Below are 27,082 nucleotides of genomic sequence, written 5' to 3'. Positions count from 1 at the left end.
CTGTACTGCATGTTTGGAAATGCTCTAAGTGGTGAGAAAGATGAAAATATGTCACATTGGATCAATTTTTTTTTTTAGTAATTGCCTTTTGCAAAAGAGGTATCAAGTCCATGTCATCTACTTCTAGTTTTAGGGAAGGTTCTGTAGATTTGATCACACATTTATTTCACTCTTCATTAATACTGCTTCATGTTGACTAATGTGACATTTGGATTGAATATCGTATAATCTCGTTTTCTTACAAATCTAACCAATAAAGGCAGAGTTTCATCAGAGCTCAATATGTACGTAAACAAAAAAGGACTCACTAAATATTGGTCACATCCTCAAAATTATACAAGAAAATGTATTTTTTTTGCGATTGTATTCATTGATTTACTCCGTAATGGAGACATGCGAGCAGATAGAAACTGTGGCAGCCTGCTAGTCGGACTACATTTCCAGTTGGTTTTCATTTTCCTGTGAGATTTCGAGCCGGTGGCAGAAATAAAAGAGCATAGTAGAAGCAAGGGTTATACAGAACAAATCTAAACACAGATGGTGTCATCATTCTATCGCCATTATATTGTGCAATCAACATTTTTACTTTATAATGATATGTTGAAGCGAAAAAAAGACAGTTTTCTGGAAGACAGTTTTGTTTGACTTGTCTCCGCACCAACACAAACCTTAGTATTGACGCATGTTACAGTTTATTAGCAACACATTTTCACACAGGTGGTAGAACGACGAAAATGCATTTCATTAAGCTGACAGATGACTTTTCTGTATCTGTTCTCAACAGCATACCATAAAACATGAACTATGGGTGTATTTGACAGATTGAATGTGATGCTGCGTCTGATGTTACGAGATTGATGCATTACACCCTGTAAAGCATGTTGATGTATTAGCATCTTTACTTGCAGTAAGAGGTTACACATATCTTAATTAGTACCACACAGACTTAACATTATAGAACAACTGGTGTTAGATCACATTGCTTGAAATAGTTTCCATTTATACGTGAGCCATCATCAGCTTATACTCAAATCAGTGATAATCCCTTTCTTTTCAGCCAGAAGAGATCGATGCATTCACATTCTTCCTGGTGCTTTCCGTACCGAAGCTCAGCGTGTCCAATAGTCTCTTCAGTGCATGTCCACTGTTCCTTTCTCTTTATTTTGACGGAAACTGAAGAAGACATCGCTAATAGTCGTGCTTGTTAGTCAGCAGGGTATAATGTGTTGGTACACGACGAGCAGCAGTTTAAACCCCAACGTCTCATCCCAGGCAACACATCTTCTGCTTGGACACTTCGCATTTAGATCTTCTGCCGAGCCACATCGCAGCTTTAGTTGAAAGGCAGGACAGCCGACACACATGTGGATATACATTTACAGAGAGGCACATGAACACCCACATGTACTGTAGAGGCAGACACACAGAGCAGGAGTTAAAACAGACATACATACATATAAAAATGCATATACATATATTAACACCAGAAGGCCACCACCCACTGCGTCATAACTGGAGAACAAATCTCACGTACGTCCACAGAAACGCACACAAATACTCACAGAGACACACAGAACAACAACTGCTTCACAACTGCTGCTCCACGCACATCCAAACTGTCCCCACCCGGTGGAGTGTCAGGGTCCAATGTTCCCGCCGTCTCTGTCCTCAGTTCGTCTCTATTAATCTCATAGTAGCGAGGCGTGGACTGGTAAGACGCTCCGCATCGCTCTGTAATCTTCTCTTAATGTGCTGCACTCTAAGCCTAAGTGAACCCATTTGGAGTGACTGTGAGCAGACTGAGATTCCTCCCATGTTATCTGAACAAGTGTTACTAATGGGTTTATCAATTAGGCCAAGTCCAATAACTGCATGCCTGCAATCTTCTTTAAATACACTCCACCGGCGTAGCCCTGATTTCTGTGGTTAATGAGTACATGTGTACACACACACACACACACACACACACATATATGTTATGTGTGTGTGTGTGTGTGTGGGGGGGGTGTGTTTGCGATTTTAAGACCAGTTTGGAAGTGTATGTCTTTAATTCTGTGTCTGTGCAAGGGTGTCTAAGCTTGTGTGTGCATACTGTAAGTGTGTGTCTATGACTGATGCAGCACTATGTGCTCATAACACACAAATTATAGATCCCTGTGAGAGCGACAAGCGTACTTATACTGTTGGCAGGTGTTCATAAAATAAATGCTGTAAACGTTGTGCATGTCTGTCTTTTTTTGTAAAAAAGAGAATGTTTTCTTTCCCCTGAACGTACTGTACCTTTTGTTTTTTGTGTATTGTGCACTCCACCCCGATATGGGCAAAATAATGATAATTTTTTCTCATTTTATAGACGTCTCTGGTCTTTGATATTTTTTATCTTACATAAAAATATGATGTTACATTTTGTCCTGGCATACAACTTGGCTTTACGTCATCTAGTTGATCTGCATAGAAATATATCATTGGATGCATGTAAATTGTGTGCCGGTCAACCTAAATTTGGTGCATCGATGCAACCAGTGTAAAAAGTTAGCTTGCAGCCCTATAATGCATGGTAGCTTATTGTTGGTCTAAATCAGTAAAATCCTCACAGTTGTCTTTTGTTTCCTGAGAGGACTGGTTGGAATCCTTTCAGTGAGGCACAGCAGAGTATGACGGGCAGAAAACGATTAAAAAAAGAAACCGTTGACTCCCACATTATCCAGGGACCAGATTAGATTATGTAGAAAGGCTTGCCTAAAAACTTGAAGGGTTACTTAAAGGGAATGTTAATATAAGTATATCAGTGACAAAGCATATACGCTGTATAGCCAAGCTCTCTATGTATTGTGCGGGAGGTCACACATGCCAGTGAACTTCAATGCATTACAAATGAAAAACATAAGTGCAGGAGATGCCCTCACTGAGTGTGCATGCTCAAGTTAAGACCAATTAGAGCGAGTGGATTCACTTTTCCATGTACTCTCCCCTCTGAGATCACCGGCTGATTACTCCCTTAACTCCCCACAGAGAGCGCTCCATACATCGTTTCTCTTCATTCATTTAACGGACGCAGGCAGAAAGAGGAAGCAGAAGAAGAATTGAATTAATTATTATCAAGCATTTTGTGTTGGGCAGATTGGGGCTGCATTGCATGACTTTTTATACTGTTTCAAGTCCCAGATGAAATTGTCATATACTGTAGATAATTCAATATATAAGAATAAGAATAAAAATAAGAATTCTCTTAATTTTTTATTTTTTATTTCATGAGATCCATTTATTTACCACTGTTATTTAAAGGTCATCCGTCATATTTTCCATTAATCCATTAACAACCTGTATTAACAAAGATAAGTCATGTGTCTTTGGTTAATGCAAATGGCCCATTATCAGTCTACATGGAGTAAGCATGGAGCACTAGAGCCAGAGTGGGTGACTTTGATCTCTCCCGCTGCTAAATCGCTGAATTGACCAACAGGTTAAAAGAGGTTGAAAGATTATTTAAACATTTTATTGCTGCTCTCTGAGAAAACGAAAGGACTGCCAAAAACAGTTCACCTGACGACAGTACAGGACGACTGGGGTTAAGGGGGAGACAATCCATCTTTTCAGGCAGACAAAATACACTCAGCGGAAGCAGGACGGGATGGACAATAACATGGACATCTGCAGGTGCACAAATGAGGTGGAATCACAGTAGAAACCAAACGTTCGGCTCCATCCGAGCAAATTCGACGGACTGGATGAATGGATGGACGGGGGGAACGGAGATAAAGTGACAGAGAGGCTGACGCGGTGATAAAGTGAACAAACAAACAGTCAGAGACAGAAAGACTGACAAACGGGATGAGCGAAGAATTGATTTACTCTGATGGTTTGCCGGACAGGCGTCAAGACGGATGGATAGAGACAGATGGAGACAGACAGGCCAACACAGTGTCAGAAAGACAGATAGACCATGACACCCTGACACGGCCGGGGCAGCAAAACACCGCAGGGTAACAAAGACAACAACACACTGTACGCCATTTTATATCAGCCATGCGCGTGGCAGTGACAACTATTCCCGGCAGAAAATCTTCACATCATACTGTATCAGAAATGACAAAGATGATTCGTATCCACGTCTGTGCAATTTCATAAACATTAAGTATCTTATCACAGTGTGATGAGATGCCGTGGAGCTCCAGTCACAGGGTTTGCATTTTTCCAATCTGCTCGCTTTTTTGACAAATTAAGAAAAGATGAAGCCAAAGATTGCAAGAAAACTTTGAGCATTTCTCATTAGACACAGAAAGGCTTGCGATTCTGGAGAGTGTGTAGCCGCACGACGAGAAAAAAGGGAGGTGGAGATAATAAAGTGACTGACAGAGGGATTAAATCTGTAATCCAATAACCACATATAACAAGTGAATGTACAGTGAAAAGATTATATGTATCAATAGACCTGCAGGTGTGTACAAATACAGCGCGTCTTTAAAGCACACTTTTTAAACTGACGTGTGTCAGTAGTGTGTCTAGCTGTGAGCTGGATTAATTAGACACATTCGATTAGATCAGTATTAGACTTATTATCAGGTCCGTGAGTCTTAGGTTGAAGTCAGCTAGCTAAAAGGCTCATGATTTCGATGCTAACATGCTGATGTGTGGCCGGTATAATGTTTGCCATGTTTGCATGTCAGCATGCTAACATTTGCTGATAACCACTGAACAAAGTATAGCTCAGTAAATGTCATTAGGTCCTTAATCAAATACATCAGATACAGTACGTCTGTCCATTCAGACAGATCCCCCCCACAACATGGCTTGTGACCGGCCAATCACGACTCTTTATCTAATGTGGTGCAGGTTTAATGCGATGATTGAGAAGTGTCACCCGCACAGATTTGAAAAGTCACGTGTCATACGTTTTCGCCGCTCTCATTGGTTGCAGGTCTATGCAATTGCATCCAGTATGCAGGTCCACCCAGTCTGGGGATGTTTGACGATTAATCCTTCATCCATCAATCGCTGTTTTCACCGACAATCAGAGATGGGCACAAATACACCAAAATGTGCCTTGCTACAAATTACAAATACTGGCTTATCACATATATCAAAATAAAATACAAAATAGTGATGTGAAAAAGTAAATTCTATCACAATACGAGTAATTTATAGTTTACAAAACAACATTCTATACTGCAAACTGATATTATTACACTACAGCCATTTGGTAGCCTACATATGGGTTAAAGATTGAATAGTGACTGATTAAATAATCTAAATACATTTGTGTAATTTAGTTTATCATTCAAGTATCTTCACGTTTACTTGATCTGTTCTTCCAACACATTTCATACATCATTAATGATTAACTGATCAACGATTGTTCAGGCAGCCGACTATAAATTATAGACACTGCTTAAAATTTGCATCTCACCAAACTCAGATCAAACTGTCTAACTAGGCAGTGTTTATCAGATATGAATCAAGATTCTGTCACTGTAAAGCCTACTCCCCGCCAACTTGCTGCCTCGAATGTTTTCAGAACAACATTTTAGTGTACTGCTTAACTGTTATTCGACAAAGTTGGTGACCGGGCTGCCACTTTTCTTCTTTTTTTTTTGTATTTTGTTTGAAAACAGACCAAAGACCGGCCACGTCACATGTTTTGTTGCCCTTATGGTTGTATGTCCATACAGTTGCACCGACAGGCATTTTAGTCTTTTCTGATAATATTCCCCATGAAAAATCAAAGCTGAACGCATAGGTTCCAGAATCATACGCATTTGCAAATGAGTTTTTGCTAAGGATTCAGTGTCCGGGTAACTATGGGTAATTGGACCAAATTTTCAACAGTCATTCTGGAGCATTCATTATCTGGGTACCATCGGCATCTGTTCCAAATGTCATGGATGCTGAGATTTTCTAGCCTGGGCCAAAGTGGTGGATCGACAGAATGAGCGACAGCTATTATGGCTAAAAGTCCCACATCAACTTAAACACGAAGAATTGATGGAGACAGGCTGGGGTGACGACGAAACAAACATGTTGCCTTGTGACCCCTTCAATGAAGCAATGATGTCCGTGGTGTGAAGGATCTCTGCTTGCAGAGATATATTTATCAATCTTTTCATGTTTTGTTCCTGAGGCCTGAAAAGATGTTCTTATCCCTTAAGTTAATCTCGGGAGCCCTTGGGATGTTTGGAGGTGGGGAAACACTGCTTTAACCTGATTTGGTCTGAGATCGTCTAAACGCTGTTCCGGAGAATGAACGACAAAACAACAATTCTGGAAACATTTCAGTGGGATGAAAATACAAAGACATATGTCTCTGTAAAGAAAAATACTGCTTAGGTGCTCGTGGATCCTATATACGAGGCAGGTTGTTTCATGATGAATGGGGATCAGAGAGGAAAAACTCTGGGCTTGCATGTGTGAGCGAGAGAGAATGGCAGAATATATGAGTGTGTGATTGTGTGAAATGTGGGAAGAAAGAGTGAGCCGCGGAATGAGCAAGTGTGAGAAACAGAGAAAGAGAGAGAGACCCAGGAAGATACGCAGGCAGAGAGAGAGAGAGAAAACGCAGCTCCATAAAGACGTGAGCTGAATGCCGCTGATCTGAGCGAGAGAGGTGATATATAGTTTAGTCAGTAGCAGCGGGTCACGACAAAGCCTTTAACAGTAATGTCCTGGGAGTCGCCTCGCCCAGGGGACCCGCGCTCCATTTTACAGCCAAGCGACTGAGACTGAGGCGCTGTGGCATGACAGCTGGAGCAGTAAAGCCGGCCTCTACTACCATCCATAACATGAAGGAGGCGTAGACGCCGCTGATACCACCACAAAACACCAGGCCCGAGGCCACACCGACAGCTGGCGAGTTAAGAGGGATGAAGAAAAAGGGGGCTTGGGAAATGGTAGGAAGAGGCAGACGAGACAAAGGACGGAGAGAAGAAAAAGGAGCGAGGAGATATATTTGCAGATGCAGACAGAGGAGAAGTAGATGATCTACATCAAAGGAGGGACGGAAAAAAAAACAAACAGGGAGAGGGAGGAATGGGGTGGAGAGACAAGGCACAGCCCAGAGGTGCAGGGCGCAGAATGTAAATGTAGAAATTCTTTCAACAGTCTTAATGTCAAAACGATTTGACTCGACGACTGATATCTAACATGTTAAATAATAACAGTAACTGAGCAATTGTTTCAGTTATTCATAAAGCAAAAATTACAAAACACTGGCTCTTGTCAGGTGGACAAAAAAAAACATATCTGAAGACATCAGCTCAGGGCTCGGAGAAACTGTGATGGGCATTTGCCATTATTTTCTGATATTTTACTACAACAACTACAGTGTTTCCCACAGGATGATAATTTAGTTGTCGTGGTGGTTGCTGATGGTGCAGATGTGATGGTGTGTTTTGTGATGCCACGATGCGTTGCAATGTGGCGTTTGACGTGCGGACTGTGATGAGTTCAATAGTAAACAAATGTTTATGAAAAAACTCCTTTTGGCCTATAAGGCGTTGGCCTCGTACAGTTTATGGTGGTCTTTGGCTCCTGAATCTTTAATCCAGGAACCTCGTCTGGGTTGGCTTGTCATCAACCTTAATTCACCTCTAAAACCTGACCAGCAGTCATTGATATGGCCGTAATTGTTCACAATTGTCTGATTTGTCTAGAATTTTTAATCCCATTTAACTAAAACAAAATATACACATATAAACATATTTTGAACAACCTTTGAAGCAAGATGACTTTCTGAATGAGCTGATCAGCTGTGTACTGTCACAAGATTCATATACCTAAGTAAAGCCAATGTACAGAAAACTCTGAAAAATTTACTGCACATGTTTACCACTTTACTGCACAAAACAGGAGGAGGGCGCTGTGATATTCTGAAGATCTTACAGCAACAATAGCGGCCCTGTTGTGCTGAGGTAATTAGGAGCAGTGGTGCTTGAGATATTTAAATTTGGACCAAAGTGCTGGACTGACTGACTGATATACAGACCGACACTGGTGTGGCTAAAGCCAGGCTTCTAGTGGGCCTAATAACCCTAAGTCGGAGCTCTAGTCTTCTTGAGCTGAACACTTTATGATGTGTACTACCAAGTTAGATTTGGATTGATTTACAGCAAGAAGGGACACAACTTTACTGCACAGAATAAGGGATGGGTGCTTTGCTTTTTGGAAAAACAAGGATGAAGATTTCCCTGCAACAGCACATACTGAACTAAGGTGATGGGAAAGTAACTTCTAACAAAGTTGTGTTCTTTAGAGAAGACAACGTGTTAAGGGGGTGAACATAGCAAAGAACCATTTGTAAATATGAGACTAAATGACACTGACAACATCATTGGAAGAAAATGGAGCCAATCAATCATCACAACCACGACAAGAAATCAAAGTAAACATCACGCAGCTGGGGACTGCCGCCCCTCAGACAGTAAGCATACACATAGCTGACATGTTCCTGAGTAACACACTGAGTAACTACGAGTGTCAACAAAGCGCCACATTTATTGTTGTAGTGTTCCTGGAAGTATGAAATATGACTTGGTAGATGGGCACTCACTTTACTTCCAGTGCAAGAGCCAGAATCCCTGCAGCAATCGGAGCTGCGCTGGATGTTCCTGGAAATTGTGTGACGCAGCCATCCTCAATGTTGGTCACCGTGACCTGGAGAGAAAAAAAAAAAAAGATACATTAATATATTACTAGATACAACTATGTAGATTAGGGCTGTCAAAATAATACTAATACTGAAGAACTGCACTACTGAAAAGCCAATCACAGTGGATTGCAATTAACAGCAACTACTACGTTAACATTTATTTATTTTTTTTCCTGAGGCTAGGTCCTTCTTGTTTATGCTAAAAGAGTTATCAATGCTTGAAAAATTTGGCAAGCAATACAATGGCCTGTAACGGTTTAAAGTCAAGGAGGATCAACACTGACTGTCCTGACCCAAATGAAAATTTGAAGCTCTCATTTTGGCATGAATTGTGTTTTTTTTACTTTTGTACCCATTTCGTAGGTACGCCTGTTGAATTATACGTTAGCATGTTGCATGGTTAATGCTGCTTCCCTCTGGACTAATGTTGTAATACTTAGAAAACTTGGTTGGATGCTGGTGGCTGCTTTTTGTTGAACTTTATACTGCAGCACTAGCTCAGCTGGCCCGAGCTTTGTTGTTATACAGAAGCCTGTTTTGCTTTGTACCTGTGTGTGCATGTTTGTTGTTGCTGTAAATCAATTTACTTGATAGAAATTCCCTCAAGTTAACAATATAGCAACATGTGAAAATCAAATGCTCAAAATCCAGGAATTCACTTGTTTGGCTAAGTTGTGTTACTTTGATCAACAGCTAGCTTGCCCACACCATAAAACTGTAACTTTAGTGGCCTGCTAGGCGGTAAGGCTATCAGGCTATTATACCAACTTATTCAATTTATTATAACTGAAATAATTTGCAAAAACACACGGACACACACACACAAAATGTAAGCACCAATACTGCGTTTTAGAATCTCCCTAGATCACCGCAGGGGGAATTGCTTCACCACGACAGCTCTTATGTAGATGTCGTAACAGTACACGGAGTAAGGAGATGGATGCATTGTGAGCTGTTCTATACAACTACTCATCTGAAACTGATTTCTGTGGGAGGTATCTGGAAAAGATGCAGCTCTGCAGCAAACGGAGCCAGCAGAGTTCCCACACTGTAGCAGCTACTGTATCAGTACCAGGTTCTTCTTTCAGTCACAAGCCACGTCTACACAGTTTTACAGTGATGATAATTAAAAAAACAACTTGTGTCGAGGCTGCCCACCCCCTAATGTGAGGTGGAAAAGGGCAGGCCTCTCAGCAGACAAAGGTGATATCACACTGATAAAATTGGCCGTTCTGTTTCTGTAGCCCGGAGTTGGTGTTATGTTTCTTCTTGGCTTTCCACTGCTACCTCCGCCATCAACACCTCTGCTTCTTCCTCTCCCTTTCTCAGCCACTACAGCCCTGCTTTACCTCCAATTAACACTCGTTTGCTTCTGTGTCTGCATGCGTGTGAGTGTGTGTGTGTGTGTGTGCGCCCAGCAGTCACCTAGGTCATTTGGCAGGCCTCTATAAATATCACACCAGTGGCTGCTCTTTAACAGGCTTCTCACAGCCCACAGGAGCCAAAGAGCAGGGCTGCTGGCACACGCACACACATATAGGACCTCATTAATGATAAACACTGTTGTTAGATGTGTTAGGTGGTACACGCACAGTAACCAGAGGTAGTGAGCCTCCCACGCTGGACCCTGTGAGAGTGACGGCCATCACACCGGGGCAGGGCTCGCCGAAGAGGGCGGGCTTCCCCATTTGAGAGATGGCGCCGATGGCAATGTTGTAGATGGAGTTAACATAACCGTCTGCACCGCAGTGGTCTTGCAGCCATCCGCCATTACCTGCCGCCCACACAAAGATGCTGCCCTTCCCACCTCGGCCCTGACAACACAAACAGAGGGACGTCAAAGTGAAAGAACAGGTGAAAAGTGATTTCATAAAGAATGTTTCCATCTAGCGGTCAGCAGCGCATTTCAAATATCACACGGGGACAAATATATCATGCTGTGTATATTTACACAGGGATAAAACATAGGATGAAAAGAAGGATTCCTTTGTGCAGAAAAAAAAAATCAACAATTTCAATTCTGTTTTCAGTTATTTGAAATGCTGAAATCTGCACAGTGCAGATGGACAAATGCAGAGGCACAGCTATTTCATACTTCTATTAATTCACACAAGTGAACTAATGAGTAGAGATCTAAGGGCCGTACTAAATAAATACATATATGACAATATAATTAATTATTAACAATATTAGATAATTCTTAATTCATTTAATATAACTGATACATTTCTATTTAAATCATTCTTTAATTATTCATGAATTTGATCGTTTTAGTTTTAGCTCTTAGAAGGTTCATACAAAGGTTCATAAAACTCTGACAAAAAGTCAAGGCTCAGATTTGAGATACACATAAAACATAAAGATAGGTCCTATTCAATATATTCTAATGATTAGATTGTTATTTTTTCATGATGAAGTGTAACGCAGGAGTCCCTTTTTATAAAGCACAAAAAGGGAATCCATCAATTATTTGGAATGAATTAACACAATGGGACTCTCGAAAAATATCCAAACAAGTTATATATTCGGAAATAACACCTATAGACTGATGGACAGATAACTTAATATGAGACAAACCAATTTTCAATATTTCTAAATCCCCCTCTAATATTGAATACTTGGTTTAAGCAGTCATTGTGTAAATACATTTAAATCCATCCATATAATCCTAACACTCAACATTCTGTCCTTCCATTCTCAGCTCCACTGTCAGTGTGGATGTCTGCTGTCCCTCCGACAGACAGCAGCGTGAACTCGCAGATGAAAGTGAAGTGAAGCCGTGCCTTTTGAGTTCCCAGCCGAAGGGCCTGCTCTGTCAGGCTTTTCGGCCCGTCCAGTGCGACTCCGTTGTCCGGCGGGCCCCAGCTGCAGACGTAGATGTCGATGAAGTGGATGTTGAAGGTCAGAGCTGTGGCCTCCATGGCATCAGTGACATAGCTGCCCAGCAAGCGGATACCTGGACGGATTGAAAAGGTCAGAGAGAATCCGGAGGAGGGCTTGTGGGAAAAAATAAAACAAAAACTGACACTTATATAGTGGGAAAAAAGCATTCTGCCTGCAGGTGCTGCTTAAAAACAGACACGAGGATTCTGTTTATCATGTTGTAAGAGATAACTGTATTTCCTATCTATCTACTAAAAGTGAAGTAACAGGGCTATGGCACAATACTTGGTTTGGACACAAACAGCAGCTGGCCAATAGTAGAATCTGCTCCTGGTGACTTCTCCATTTTTCTCTGTTTCCTGTATGTCATTGGTGCGCATCTATTCTGCATCTGCTTCTTTGCTTCATCTCTGTATGAATTCATATCGCTGTATGAATTGCATCACTGTCTGTCTCGGTGTCTGCTATATTCTTACTTTACGCCATTTGCTCTGTTGCTGGTTGTGATGATGAAAATGTCAGAGGCTAACTCTAACCAAGTCATTCTTTCTACAATCTACATGAAGGTAACGGCAGTAATCTTGCCGCTGTCAGCTGGAAAATTAAATTGCATGATAATTTCTAGCTTTAGTTTCTTCTCAGTATTGTTAACTGGTACTAGTTTAGCAAAAGCTGTCTGGAAACAAAGATCTTTCAGTTTCAGCTTGCGAAGATTAAACATCTAATAAAGTGACTATATGGTAAAAGCAACCTTGCTGGTGATCATTCTGTTATTTCATATAGGCCCCTAATACATTGCAGTGACAACATTGCATGCAATTCTTGCAATATGACTGCAGCCTAGGTTGCCATGCACTGTTTCTATTTTGACATCGGTGAATGACAGAACAGCTACAGCAGAGAAAAAGCTTAGCTAAGTCGTTTCTCCTTTTCACCTCCAGGGAGCCCAGAGGGCGTCACTCTAACTTAGTTCTACACTATGAAAGTTGAGAATGGCAGCCAAAACAACATCACAATATGCAGTGGGCATATGCAGAATGGTTCGCATGGATTACTTCACATGAGGAAACATTTTGTTAGTCCAGTGCGGAAGATTTGAAACAGAAAGAAGCAGAGGTTCAGGCTGCAGTAGCTTCTCCTAGGAGGAAAACATACTTGTCCCACTGGTGTGTGTGTGTGTGTGTGTGTGTGTGTGTGTGTGTGATGGCAATGTTCACTTCACTCGACTAAAGACTACTTGAACCTGTTTTTAATCTGTTATTACTTTACAGAAGCCAAAAATAATGCTTAAAAACACATTCTCAAGCTCAGAAGAGCCGAGGGGAACTGCAGAGTACAGTGACTGTTCTCCGGGGATTTGTCGATATGAGTGACACCTTTAACATAAAAGTAGTCATGTGATCCATAATTAAAATAAAAAATGTTGATAATGGCATCTTAAAGAGTGCCTACCCTGGCTTATTCACTGCTGACGGTAGTACACAGCAGACCCCCGGCGAACATGAATATAAATAACATTAAGTAACATTAACATCTTTTGAAAACAATGCATTTTTAACTGCCTTTTTGCAGACAGGACAACATGTTTACCAGTGTTCTGTTCTTCCTCCATGTTCTTCACCTCCCATACAATGCTCTCCTCCCCAACACATATTCATTCACTTTACACTTTAAATATATCCATGTCTATGTAGCGTCCAGTTAATATTTCCTCTCACTAAAGAGAATCTAATTGAAGAGCCTTTTCAGATTAAGTGTAATTGTGAGTTTCCAACTGAGGGACACTTTCAGATGAGTTTGTCTATTCTACTAATTGTCTTGCATAATGTGCTTGCAAATGATCAAAATGTATTTCAAATGAAAAGGCAAAAACATCATCAGGCTTACTTTGCCTTTCTTTGTATTGATTCATCACATTCACTGTGTGTACCCTTTCAAAACAACATGACACCTAACAGGACGACATCAATTCACGCGGAATTTCATGTAAATTTTACCAGACAGAAGAAAAAGAGAGGTAAAGCTCAGTCAATCCTCTTTGTCAGACAGTGAGCACAGGGCTCAACAGCGCCCAGGAGTTCGACATGCATCTTTCATTTAGGTCTTGCCCCTTCATCTTCCGCGCGCCAGACTCTGTTTATGAGTCAGGGTAAAATAGACTCGGCGAGGTGAAATTAAGGCTAACTGTGGAAAGAGATTCCTGGTCTTGCCTCATGCACTGTTTTCCTCTCTTTCTGTCAATTCTGCAGGAGGCTCTCATCAGCCTCTGACAAACGAGCCAGGGGCGAGGGGGTTAAAGCTCACAGAGCAGGGTTCAAATGTCAGAGTTCAACCGAGGGATTTCTCTGTCCGTCCTCCATGTTTCACGCTGATGACACTTCTGTATGAAATTGGTTTCGAAGCCTTCAGATCTGAGAGCTGTGGAGAATCTTCTCACTCAAACATCATGTACTCCTCCTCATTAACTTGTGGTTTAGTGTGTCCTATAAAAATCTTTGATTTCAAAACAGAAAAATCTTCTGTAGTGGGTTCATTCATCCCTCGCCTATGTTACAACCAACACTAAAAAAAGCCATTACCGGAGCTCCCACTAAGAAACGAGCTGTTAAATAGGGTCAGCACGGCTCTGTTGCATTCACACAAACCCAACGCCATACACGTACATGTGAAATGCACAATATATCTGCATGTGAATGTTTACAAATGACATACTATCTCACCTTTTTTCTATATTTCACCTATTTCTCTGATCAAACCAAAACTCCATCTTGAAGACTTTCAAACAGATCTCATGTCATCCGTGCAACCTCTTAGTTTCAAGTACAGTTAATGAGTCCTTTTTCAGCTGTAGTTTGGCACCAGACATACAACTAAGACTGAATAACGCTCTAGCAGACTGGGAGACTACAGTCAAAATAAAACAACAAATATTTTCTATAATTTTCAGCCAAATTTTAGAAGGCTTATGCTTATAACCAACAAGCCATACAATATTAATTTCCATCCAAACCAAATGTGGCTCTTCTCCTTTGATTTAGCATAATTTGCCGTGTCACACCAAGTTGTAAAATGCAAGTTTTTCCTATCAAAAATGATTCAACATGAAAGAAAGTGCTGCGCTGGACACGATCATTTTTTTGGTTTTTTGGAACGGCGTTTGCAGCAGAATGTGGGCCAAAAATATGAGTTTGAATTATTAATTTTTGAATTAATCCATTGCATTTTGTTCCACTGTTTGCTGAGCGACAGATAAATAAGGCCAGGTTCAAAGCATCCTGTAACAAACCTCATTTGATTTCCTGAGGGAACTGAGATATGATTAATAATTTGCCACGTGCCTCTTTATTTTAAAGACACAAATCAAGCATTTATTGTCTGGATTTCAGTTGCTTTATAGATTACTCCAAATGGAAGTTGGTGCTTTTTTTGCATTATCCCACAGTTGTATTTACTGCATAAAAAAAGGATGAGTGGCCAACTACAAGTGGTTTTGAAAATGCCATGTCTTGGCCACTGCAGTACACCCACAATGCACTGCCTCCCACTGTCTCGATGATGCTGCATTGTTTTGCTCACCTCCGATCTTGGCATTGAAGGCGATGCCCACACCACAGTAGGAGTTGTTGGCCTCCATGGCAACTTCCCCTGCACATCGGGTACCGTGACTGAAGCAGAGGGGGAATAAGATGTTAGCCACACACTGAGACAGAATATGCAGAGATGGGTTTTTCAGTTTTTTGGATGTGTTGACCTGAGCACACCCCAAATTAAGCCTGGACGACCATTTGCATGCAGCACATCCTGATTTGAGGACTCTAACAGACAAACACTGAGATGCTGGAGACTGCAGCTTAAAACAAGGAAAACACTCTGCAGCTGATTTGCTGTCGTCTTATTTATTTTTCAACCCTACACCTCGCGTATGTAACTTACTACTACATTTTCTAAAATCTGTTTCACTTATTTAGCATTGCATGTATAAAAAAATATTTATTTATAAAAAATCATTTACTATGATAAGAATGACAGATTTACTACTGGAAATTATTAATAACTTATTTCGTAAATAAACACAAACCCAGATAGCAAAATTGCTGCAGACCAGATCTGGCCCACGCCAGATTCCTTCATCTGGCCCACATACCGTGTGGAATGATGGCACCCGGGTAAGCCATGCTACGGCCTGCTTTGCCTTTGAATACAATGTTTCACTTCCAATGTTAAAAGAGAAAAGGATTGAAGGATTAGAACGAGCCACTGTAACGCTGTCTTGGGTTACTTTGGCTGGAGTTGTAATGTTTTAATGTAAACTACACCGAATTCAATAAGGAGCAGGACAAAACTGCCATCGTTAGCATAAACAGTCACTGAGGAACCACTACATGTATCACGAATGGGGCTAATTGTTTTTAAAGCTGTGAAATGCATTTAACTAATGAAATGTGCCTAGGTTCCTAGCCTGCTGTAACATAAGCTAATTACCTGGACATGCAAACGTTTGCATCCTACAGCAGAAAGGATAAATACACAGTTTAATCAATTTCTTACACCTTTTTTCTGGTGTGTTTTAATATCAGAAGGCCAGTGAAATTAGCCCGCTTATGGACCCTCCAAATAAAAGAAGCATAGCACGACAGTCAATACCTGTTCTCTTCATCTCTGACAGGCATGGGATCATGAGACAGACCGTGCGAAGCAACCAGGTCAAAACTCGCGAGGGCTTCCTGCAACCCAGACAGAAAACAAATGGAGAGCAGTGTAACACAATGTAGCTCTCAGAGCAGAACATCAGAGCGACACGACAGGAAATGAAGGAATCCCGCGAAGAACTCCCGATACTGCCACTTGAATTAGCCTGTCAACATATTTCTTCTGACTGACGGCAATCACTGTCAGTGAGGAGGTGCCTGTGACTGTGTCTACGTGTGTCTCTGCATGGTTTATGTGCGCCTCATAAAAGTGAGCATGTTTGAATGACTTGTTTGCCAGTGTATATAGGCATAACGGGAGGAGGATGTCTTGGCAGCAAATGGTACAAGAGCAATTATGTGCATCTCTCTCTCTCTCCCTCGCTCTCTCTCCAGCCAGGCTTATCCATGCCAGACAATCTGCTCTGACAAAGTACAAGTTGGCCTGCGTGCTTCAAACTGCCTATAGGATTATATATGACAAGGCAGGAGCAAACAACACTGCCACTCCACATATGCTTTATGGTCAGCCAGTGTAACACCAGCCTAAATGAATAAAACAGCTTCATCACTGTACGAACGTTTTATTGTCTCAGGTTTTAAGTAATGGAGGAGAGGGCCAGCTTAGGAGAAAGTCAATACACAGATTTCAGTCTAATGAAAATCCCAGCGCGTTTGTGTAAGCAAACAGCACTGACGGAAAACTGCAACCTCGTGAAAAGACAACTTAATCAGAGCAAACATCGATGATCTACTGCGTGCGAGATAACGAGAATGATAATATTTCGCCGCCCAGTTTAAATGAGATTTGGCAGGGATCTACTGTTCATCGCATTTCAAGTTTACTCACAAAGTTCTTCTCGAGGTCCTTGTTTGCGTGATCTACACCTGAAAATAGAAAAAGAAAACATGAGTCGATGATTAAACTATGAGCGGGATTGTTCATACTAGGAGAGACCGAGACACATTCGATATTCTAGACAAAGAAGTTTGAGAGAAAAAAAGTCATTTTGGATGTTTTGGTGCAGTAATGAGACCATGCCTAAGTGCCCTCATTGTTTCATCATTTTCCGTGGAGCCGAGCAGGAGCTGTTTCAAGTCATTTGAACTTACATTGTGGTAGACAGGTTATTAAAACTTTGAATTCTGAGTACCCTACTAATTGGTGTAATTAATTTGCCAAATTGTAACACTGAAGTCACATTTTTAGAGCAAGTTCCGTCAAGATCCGGGCTGTGCTGTATGAGGCGCTGCACGTGACTGATGGATGAGTGAATGAACAAACGGGCACCGGACGATCTCTGCTCCCATTTTTCTTTTTCTTTTCTTCTCCTTCGCTCGCATCGTTTTATCATCCTCTCTTTCCACATCAGTTGCCTTTCTTTCCCTCGCCCCCCTTCCCCGTCCTCCCCCTCTCCTCACCCCAACCACCACCACCACCACCACCACCACCACCTCTTCCATCTCCGCTGCATCAGGGCTCCTGTGGTCTCAGCGAGAGACAAACGAATGAGGGCCCCAGGAGGGCCGCGCCTGCTCTGCCACACATCACTCACTCTCTCTCAATCACACACACACACGCACACACACAAACGGGACCTGCCAGCCTTTGTCCCATCCAGGCAGTGCCTCCGGGTTGTCATGGTAACTTGCAGTCGGTTTTGCCGTTGAGGCCTGATTGTGCCTGAGCTCGGGCGGGATGGAGCCCTGGGTGGGTGAAGCCTCATTGGAGCCTGCCACGCTGTGCCACGCTGTGCCACGCTGTGCCACGCTGTGCCATGCCACGGCAGGTCAACCTGCTACGTCCTCTACATAGCTACAAGCGCTTTATTCTCTCCTCGTCCACCAGACAGAGCTACTCAATCTGTGTATCGTTTGTTCTTTTCAAATTCAATAACCAAAATCGAAAAAAAATGACCAAAACAATTACAAAAAACAGCTATTTGTTATTTCATCATTTATTTATGAATCCAACACACAAAAAAACTAATAACTTCTTGTTTATCCTATTTTCGATTTTATGCTAAAGTTAAAAATAGGAAGACCTGCTAGTTGGTCGGTTGCTTCTGTTGGCAATTGGTTTTAAATACTCTGTTTCACTCAGTACGTTTACTTTTATTTCCCTATCTGGACTGCCTGGTGTAGACAGCGTAGGAAGGGTTTAGACAGCCATGTGCTGCCTCTATGACAAACAGTGCCACCAGCCGCTTCTTTCACCCACCATCAATGAGCTTTACCTTGAAACAAGACAGTGAAGTCTGAGTATTTCATTTTTATTAAAGCTACCAATGCACGAAATGTGTTTATGCCTTTCGGCTTGTGAATAAAAGTGTGACTGATAAGATGTCTGCATTTCCTGGGATAATTACAGCCACATTTTCAACCTCATGTCACATCTTCATCAGTGAGCAATGCGGGCAAAAAAGGCAAAAAATCGAACTGAGAAAACTCCTCCCACTGAGATGCGCCTCAGCGTTAAAGGAGAACTTCGGTCGATTTAAACATGCAGCTTCATTGCTCAAGCTACCCTTGACTTGCCAGTACCGAAGACGCAAACACATTTGGTCCAACCATTACAGAGCTCCGTGAACGCAGATTTAGCATTGAACGCTAACAGCATGGGGTCAGAACTTTACACTGTGTTTTAAGCGTCTTAACATGCTCCACATCTCACACCAAAAGGTATGCAACATCAGCAGACACCTTAGCACACAGCACTGTAGCGTGTATGACTCAAAATGAATAGAAAAGTAGTTAAAACAGTGTGTTTGTGCAAGGAGCTACTTGTTGACATCCGTGTCTTCTGGTAGCTAGACCAAAGTAGTCAATCCGTCGAGCGTGCGCTTACTCCCTCACTGGCGGAGACGGAAACGTACTCCAGCATTTTCGTGTTTCTGTTCATAATGTACATGTCCATGTTACAGCCTGTCATGAGCCATGAGCCTTACAATAGCCTGTTAAGTGCACACTCGGTGGATATGCTAGTTTGGTCTAGCTACCGGAAGACGCGGATGTCAACAAACAGGTAAGTAGCTGCTTGCACAAACACACTGTTTTAACTACTTTTTTATTCATTGTGAGTCATAAACGCTACAGTGCTGTGTTGTAAGGTGTCTGCTGATGTTGCATACCTTTTGGTGTGAGATGTGGAGCATTATAAGACACTTAAAACACAGTGTTAAGTTCTGACCCCATGCTGTTGGCGTTCAAAGCCAAGTCTCCGTTCACGGAGCTCTGTAATGGCTGGACCAAATGTTTTCGCATCTTCGATACTGGCAAGTCAAGGGTAGCTTGAGCAATGAAGCTGCATGTTTAAATCGACCGAAGTTCTCCTTTAAGATGTTTTTGTCCATTGATTTTTGCCCATTCATATTGCATTTTGTGTTCACAGCAACGGCGCTCTGGTATGAAAGGGTAGAGCATGTAGCACCAGTTGCTACAGAGCATTTTTCAACAATCAACAAAGTTGTGAGGTTTTTATAGATTTTTAGTTTCTCATTCTCAAGGGAACAAGAGGAACTGCTCTCTGGCCAACTTTCCTCGCTGCCTGAGCCAAGTTGGATTTCCACACTGAGCACGGGGCCAACCGAGGATGCTGCTGAGTAGGTTTCGCGTACTCTGATTCAAAGTTTGAAGTGTGTTGAGTGATACTGAAACATGATGTTTTCATATGGGATAGAAGTGACTCATGCGAGAGTTATGAAATGTCAGATATCTCTTCAAAAAATAACCCCCTCATGTTGATCTGTTTTCCTTCTCCATCTCCTAACTTTATTATCAGTCAAATCAGGAGATTCTCTCTCATCCTCTGCTCAAACTCAAACCAATTAATCAATCACTTTTGCTCCAATATTTGTCTTTTTCAGTTTAAAGCGGGTAAGCTTCAATCCTCTATGATGCCACTTGTCATTTTTTTTATGTATTCATGAATTTATGTGCAAACCATTTTGTCACTTCAACATCCACAAACACTCACAATATCTAAGGAAAAAATTATATTGTCAAAAAGCAACTTACACACAAGCAAACTTTGCAAAACAAACAAACAAAAAATGTTAACCTGATGACCACAGTCTGGTATGAGTCATAAAAATCTTTGGAAAAAAATCTTTGTAAACAAAATGCCTACATTGTTTTAAAGAGTCATTAAAAGTAAATAACGGATAGATACAACTAAGGGTAAATGAGAAATGCGTTTGTAACCAATCCTTAAATGTTTACCAGCACATATCAGAGTGGACACCAATGTGAACACGTCTAATCATCTCACCAATTAGGGAGAACTTTTCAATCTGTTAAACCTGAAAATGAGACTGAAACACGAGACGTCTCACCCACTCTGGGTGTTTGTCCCCTGCGTACATAAAGGCAGCTCTGCAAACAGTGGACCTCTGCTGTGATGTGAGACGAATTGCTTGTCTGCAGGAGGCAAAGGAGCTTGTTTTGTTAAGAGTTCATCTTTGTTTCGACTCAATTATAAGAAAGACACCTTACTGTGGATTCACACGTTCTTGTGCTTCCGTGTGTGTGTGTGTGTGCGTGTGTGTGTGTGTCAGAACCAGGTGACAATCACACAGTCCCGTCCGCGTTTAAAGGTGACAACATCGCTTTTCTATTTGTGATGGAGACATCTTTGGGAATTAATGTCCACCTGCTGAGGTGGGAACACAGTCACAAGTGAGCCAAGGATGGAGGGAGGACGAATGAAAGGAGAGGCAACAGAGGGAGTGGAAGGACAACTGGAGCTATAGAATCCAAACCCCTTCTGTAGCCTGAAAGTTTGTCACTCCTGACCACATGTAGGAGTTTTTGACACCTATAACAACGATGAGTTGTGTTGGTATCCACTGTGGTAACTGGCAAGGCAACGCAAGAGAGTTTGCAGTAGTAGTAGTAGTAGTACACAGTGCATTCCATACTCAGTAGCAATTGCCTTACAAATACGTATTGAAGTATCAAAAAACAAACAAAATAAAACGTTAATTTAGATAATCAATAAGAAGTAAACGTAAACTGAAAAATCAAAGCATAGACAGCAGAATTTCAGTTTAGTTTTGAATGTTGTCAGATAAATTGAATGTATGTGTGGCATGGTGACAAAATGCACATTTCTCATGGACTATGCTGCCTGAGAAACAGAGGAAAGACTACTAGATTACATGATCATGGTGTTCTGCTGGATTTATATGGAAAAATAACATGTTTTAGATATCTTTAGGTCCTACGGTTTAGTGAGGGATTTGTGGACCAGCGGCAGTATTTTTTGGGGGCAAGCTGTCGTCGTGGTAGAGCTTACATTGGTAGACCCGAGAAAAGAACATTACAATAATCTAAGGTGCTTGAGATATTATGCATAGATCATGTTTCAACATTCAACATTCATCCCGTTTGCACATAATTATAGCAATATTTTTCAGAGGTAAATGACTGATACTTAGGGATGCAAGATATATATATCAGAGAGATAAATTATCGGCCCAATAATTGAAAAATCACATTATCGGCTACTGGCAGATAAAGAAATCATAGCTGATAAATCTGCAGTATCTACACACAGTAGGTGGTGGATGTATGCACATTTACGGATGTTTGGTGAGCAGCCAATAAACACAGAGATGAAGAACAACAAACACGCTCATAACACCAAACTGCTGTGCCTGTGTAGAGCCACGCAGTGTAGACATGAGTCACACATGTCGTCACTGGTGTGAAGTTTTTGTTCTTTTTTAACACAACACAAGGTTTAACCATCAAATGTTATCACAGCTATGGAAGATCAGATAAACCATCTCTGCAGAGTCGGTGAATCATCAGCTATCGTATCGGCAAAAAAAAAAAATCCATATTGTGCATCCCGATTGATACATACGACTAGCTCGTTTAATATGATGACTAGAATTTAGATCTAAGCTCAGGGCAACCTCCAAATCTCAGAGCACACTGATAAAGAGTTGAGTAAGGGCCAACTGCAACCACCTCAGTTTTCTCTTTATTTAGCGAGAGATCATTTTGGCACATCCTGCAAGTAATACGCTTAATTAATTTGCTGATGATTTCTGTCAATGGAACTACGGTCCTCCTATGAAAAAGAAATGTAGATTTAAGTATTATATTCATCAGTATAGCATTACAGCAGCATGTCTCGGCTGAACAGAGGGGGGCTCAGTATTGGTCCTGTGGTACTCCAAATGCTGTGCTGACCTGCTTCGTGGAAATTCCAAACAGTTATTTAATTTGATAAAGTTGCTGATAAGACTATTGTCTAAAGACATTTCCAAAAAAAGGTAACATTTGATACGAGTCTGAAGCTGTCATATGAAACACATGTATCCGCTTGTTGGTGCTTTTCTGCAGTGCACAGATGCGTATTTGAATCAGGACTGACACGTGCACAGCATGAACACGTGTATTTTCAGTGCTCACGTACCACATGGGTCAATTTGAGCATCAAAACAGTGCGCCTTCAAGCATTTACAAGGATGATCTGAGTGGAGAAATGCATTCAGTCAGGTGCATTCAGTCAGGTAGCACCACACTGCCATAAATGCAGCCATAAACACACTCCAACACCGTCCAAGGTCTTCTGAGTGTGAAAGCAGAAAGCCACGTCCCACAGTTAGATGAAACACTGTAGGTGGTGGAGCCAATGCAAAACCTTCCATGAATACAAATGCTTTGAACCTGGCTGACCCAGTCTAGATTGTGATTGTGCAGGTGTGCGTATGTGTGTGCGTGCGCGCATTTGCCGCTCTGCATGTGTGTCAGCATTCAGCGGCAGCAGCTGCACTCTATCTCCTTGCTCCGGCAGCATTCACGCCGGTCCTCAGGGTCAAACACACACACAAATCAGACACAGAGATGTGTCGGAGGCCATTTTGAGCTGACGGTGAGTCGTGCCTGAGCCGCCGCTGAGAAAATGAGCCGACATCACTTCAGAGGACGCCCCTGCTACACCTGGGGCCCCCCCGGCTGGCTCTCGCCGCTTAGCTCTACTCTGCAGGAGTTACTGTACAAAAAAAAGGAAATAGCAAAAAGTCGACAGGCTGCCTCTGATACTGAAAGGTGGAGTAAGGGAAGGGAGAAGACATATGAGGAGGAAGGTAAGTCTAAAAACTGATACCAATATTGCGGTAATAAAAGCTGTACACGGCTGATAATTTGCTTTTACAAGTGTGAAAAAAAAAGGGAAGAAAAAGTGTGTGTCTGTGTGTGAGAGAGCTGCAGAGGGACAGGGGTGTGTATCACCACCCGTCGAGGGTGAGACTTCCTGGCCCTACACCTCCGTCTCATTAATCAGCTCGGTATTTAAGAAGGGCTGGAGTGGACACTTGCCTGTAATTAGCTGGCTTTGTCAAGGATGTGTGTGCGTGTGTACTTGTGTGTGGGTTTAAAAAGTGAATGGCAAAGAGAGAGAGAGAGAGAGAGAGAGAAAGAGAGAGAGAGAGATCTTGGGGAGAAGACAGAGTTTGATGAGTGATACAGAGTGGAAGGATTGAGTTGGAAGGATGTAGAGGGAGCGTGGGTGATGGAAAGCCTGGCACACGGAGGAAACAAGAAGAGGACAGGAGTGAGAAGACAGAGGAGACAAGTTGGAGGAAGAGGAGAGAGGGAGAAAAGGACTGTTTAGAGTAGTGGGGGAGGTGAGAAAAAAACAAAAAGATGAGAGAATACTGAAGAGAAGTGACAGTAAGGAAAAGATATGGGAGAGGCAGGGACGGAGCAGAGGGGCTGTGGGGATGGAGAAGAGGTTGACTTCTTAAGTGGGACATTAGTATTCAAGCGGCACGTATTCACCGCCCCCTCACCACACCCCGCTGCCCTGTCTGCCCAGTGGCCAGCTCTCCTCCTGCGGTGGACCCAGACACGAAGCTGGAGGTGGCAGAGGAAGTGTGTGTGTCTGAGCGCGCGCATGTGTGTGTGTGTGTGTGTGTGTTGGGACTTAAGTTCAGCGCAGGTCTGAAACGCTTCCCTCAATGGAGATCTCCACTTTAGGGAAATATGTCTTTGTTTTTTCCACAGTGTGTGGGTTTACAGAGTGCTTTCAGCTGTCACATTACTGTTATCGCTTTTTGAAATTCAGAATAAAATGTTTTACCTGCAAGTTAAACATCTCCTGTCAGTCAGTGGGCATCGCTCGAAATTTCTTGTTACTTAACACAAGTGCAAAAACCGCACAGCGTCCACACGCCCACGTACACAGAGAGTGATCCAGGAGGGTAGAAATACAGCAAAGCCATTGAAAGAAAGTGAAGCGAGACTGATCCGTGAGGCAAACCGGTCTGGCGCTAGTGCGGCAAAATATCATGACTTTAGCCATGCAGCAGAGCCTACAGTATGTGGCACAAAATTGGCATCCATCCTGATCCTGGATCAATAAAAAATAAAGCTCCTCCATTTACGATCCACGAAAAGAGTTAGTATCACTCATTTAACGAGTGAAAACAAAACATGAAGGCCGTCAGAAAATACAAAATGGCTCAGCACTTAGTGGTGACACTCTGCTTCTGAAACACTACCTGTGGTTATTGGAACTGTGACGTAAAAACCCTACATGTCATTCCATTAATTCAATGTCTTGACTAGAGATGAATTTAAGAGCTGGAGATCTGGAATCAAGATGCAACACTTTAAAGGTAATAGTAATAAGCCTAACTTACCTCTAAAACTATGTATTTGTGCAGATTTTAATTGTTGTTATTTGTCGGTTGTTTAAACGCAGTCATTTCTGAGATCTCTAAATTACAGTGCTTAATTAATTAGATTAGAAATGTCTTTTAAACAATCTAGAACAACCTGTCTGCCTGAAAACAATGTTAATTCACAGACCTCGTCTTCAACAGATTTCATTGGAAGTTCTTTTTACTGAAAGTATAGTCCAATGTTAACATTTCCAAGCAACGTCTGCGGATTATCCTAAGCATCTGCAGAGTGTGTTTTCAACACTTTCAATGTTAATATTAACTGATAATGCCCTCAGCCAAATTCATTCTATTTTGGTGGAGGAAGAAATCTCTACGACGCATATCTTCAAACCAGGACAAACAATAAGTCTACCAGCATGGATGATGGATATAGAGATGTGAAAGAGGAGACAAATGTGTGGCTCAAGTCACATCTGCCCATCAAATTTCATGTATAAAAAGTTGTTTTTTGTAAAACGTTAAGGCACGTGTTATTCTATGTTGTATACATTCTATTCTTTTCCATAATTTCCAACTTTCCTACCCTTTCTGCAGCTCAATTTAAAGGATAAACTACTGCATTTGTTGGGGACTATTTTAAGTTGTGGGCTAGGTGGAAAACTGAGGGCTTATCACACCAGAACAATGCGTCAAAAATAATGTACAACCTGTTCATATAATGACAAACGTCTGCGACAGTGTTGCTCAAAATAAGACATATGAGGCTTCTGCTACACAGCAACACACTTATTAGCCAAAATAGTTTGTTGCTGGTTTTAGTCTTCGTTTACGATAACAACATTAAGGAGCTTTTCCAGCCTTGTCATTAAAGATTGAAGTCTTGTAATTATTACCCTACTGTAATCTATAGACCATTTACTTTCTGCAACCCTCCCGTGTTTCATTTGTTACGTGCATAGGTGCCACAGATAAATGCACTGATTTAGACTGAAAACTCTAATCCTCTCTCACAGTCACAGAACCCAGAGTACATTTCTCTATTTAACTCCTCCCTGCTCCCTGCTTGAAGAGTCTGTGTGTATCACTTCCCTTTTCTTCCTGCTAAACTACCTCCCAACTCTCCTCCGCTGCTTTGCTCTCATTTGACTAATTATATTCACGGAGAACGGTGTTGACAAATTCATTTTGAAATCCATTAGTCCCGTGGCGTTGTTTAAACAATGTGCGCGTTAATGTCCATTGCTTTAATACCCCTGATTCACATTCTAATAGCCGTCTGATAAATCAGGTTATCTGCGACACCTTCTACGCGCCGTGAAGAGCGGAAATTAGAGAATTATTAACTATCCGTGGTGTTCTGTCGTGTCCGGGTGTGTTAGGAGGAAGTGGAGAGGAGATGACAGAGCAGAGGAGGAGGGGGGGGGGAGAGGGAGAGAGAGAGAGACAGACCACAGGAGAGAGAGGGAGAGAGAGAGAGAGAGAGCGCGCAGGGAGACAACGATGGAGAAAGAGCGGAGAAATTAGAGGGATGGATGAGGTTAAAAAAAGACCAGAGGGAGAAAACAGAGTGAGAAAGAGATAATAAGGACCGTGAAGAGCAGCAGGACTAAGTGACAGTAAATCTAGATGAGACTAAGACAAACATTAAAGTAGAGAGACTAGGGCCAGAATACAGAAGTAGTTATATTATAGAGGGGGAAACAAGTAGAGGATCAATCACAACAGTGAACATTTAACATTCTACCTTTAACCCCTTGGTCACTGCATCAACCCCCAATTTTGTATTTTTTTTTTTTTTAAGATATAAACTCAATAATGTTAATCAACCTATTGAAATGCATGAATCACAGGGTAGTTTTCATCGGTTAGTCATCGATAATAAAGGGCACATGGGAGGCTTCCAACATTTGTGTTTCCATTCTTCTCTGGTGACAGCTCATGTAATACTTGCGCAGTATTGGTGGAAACATAATCAGAGAGATATTCAGATCATCCAAAGAATTTCTATTGGCCGATTATCTATTATTTATAACACTTCTTTCCTTGCTATTTATCACATTTTCATAATTTAAACATAGTTCTGGTGATCATTATCAGTGTTGGGAATAACGGCTTTAGAATAAACGGCATTACTTACGGCGTTACTTTTTTTTAGTAACGGGTAATCTAAATAACTACTATTTCCATCGTTACCGTTACCGATTTTTAAATGTGGCGCCTTACAAACT

General features: G+C 41.7%; 1 protein-coding gene across 8 annotated transcripts in view; it reads right to left on the bottom strand.

The window, feature by feature from the left end:
• Positions 1–27,082, bottom strand: part of LOC115567647 (neuroendocrine convertase 2-like) — a 194,477-nt gene that overhangs the window by 70,111 nt on the left and 97,284 nt on the right. For all 8 annotated transcript variants that reach the window (XM_030394421.1, XM_030394425.1, XM_030394428.1 and 5 more), the window contains 6 exons: positions 17,063–17,100; positions 16,169–16,248; positions 15,101–15,189; positions 11,425–11,597; positions 10,234–10,455; positions 8,543–8,646 (listed from right to left, as the gene is read on the bottom strand). In XM_030394421.1, coding sequence (XP_030250281.1) covers positions 8,543–8,646; positions 10,234–10,455; positions 11,425–11,597; positions 15,101–15,189; positions 16,169–16,248; positions 17,063–17,100 — 706 coding nt within the window. The remainder of the gene's footprint in view (positions 1–8,542; positions 8,647–10,233; positions 10,456–11,424; positions 11,598–15,100; positions 15,190–16,168; positions 16,249–17,062; positions 17,101–27,082) is intronic.

Source organism: Sparus aurata, chromosome 17, assembly GCF_900880675.1.
Source record: "Sparus aurata chromosome 17, fSpaAur1.1, whole genome shotgun sequence".
In the NCBI taxonomy this organism is placed as follows: domain Eukaryota; kingdom Metazoa; phylum Chordata; class Actinopteri; order Spariformes; family Sparidae; genus Sparus; species Sparus aurata.
Note: the sequence above shows the minus strand (reverse complement) of the source record. Positions and strands in the feature narration are given on the sequence as shown.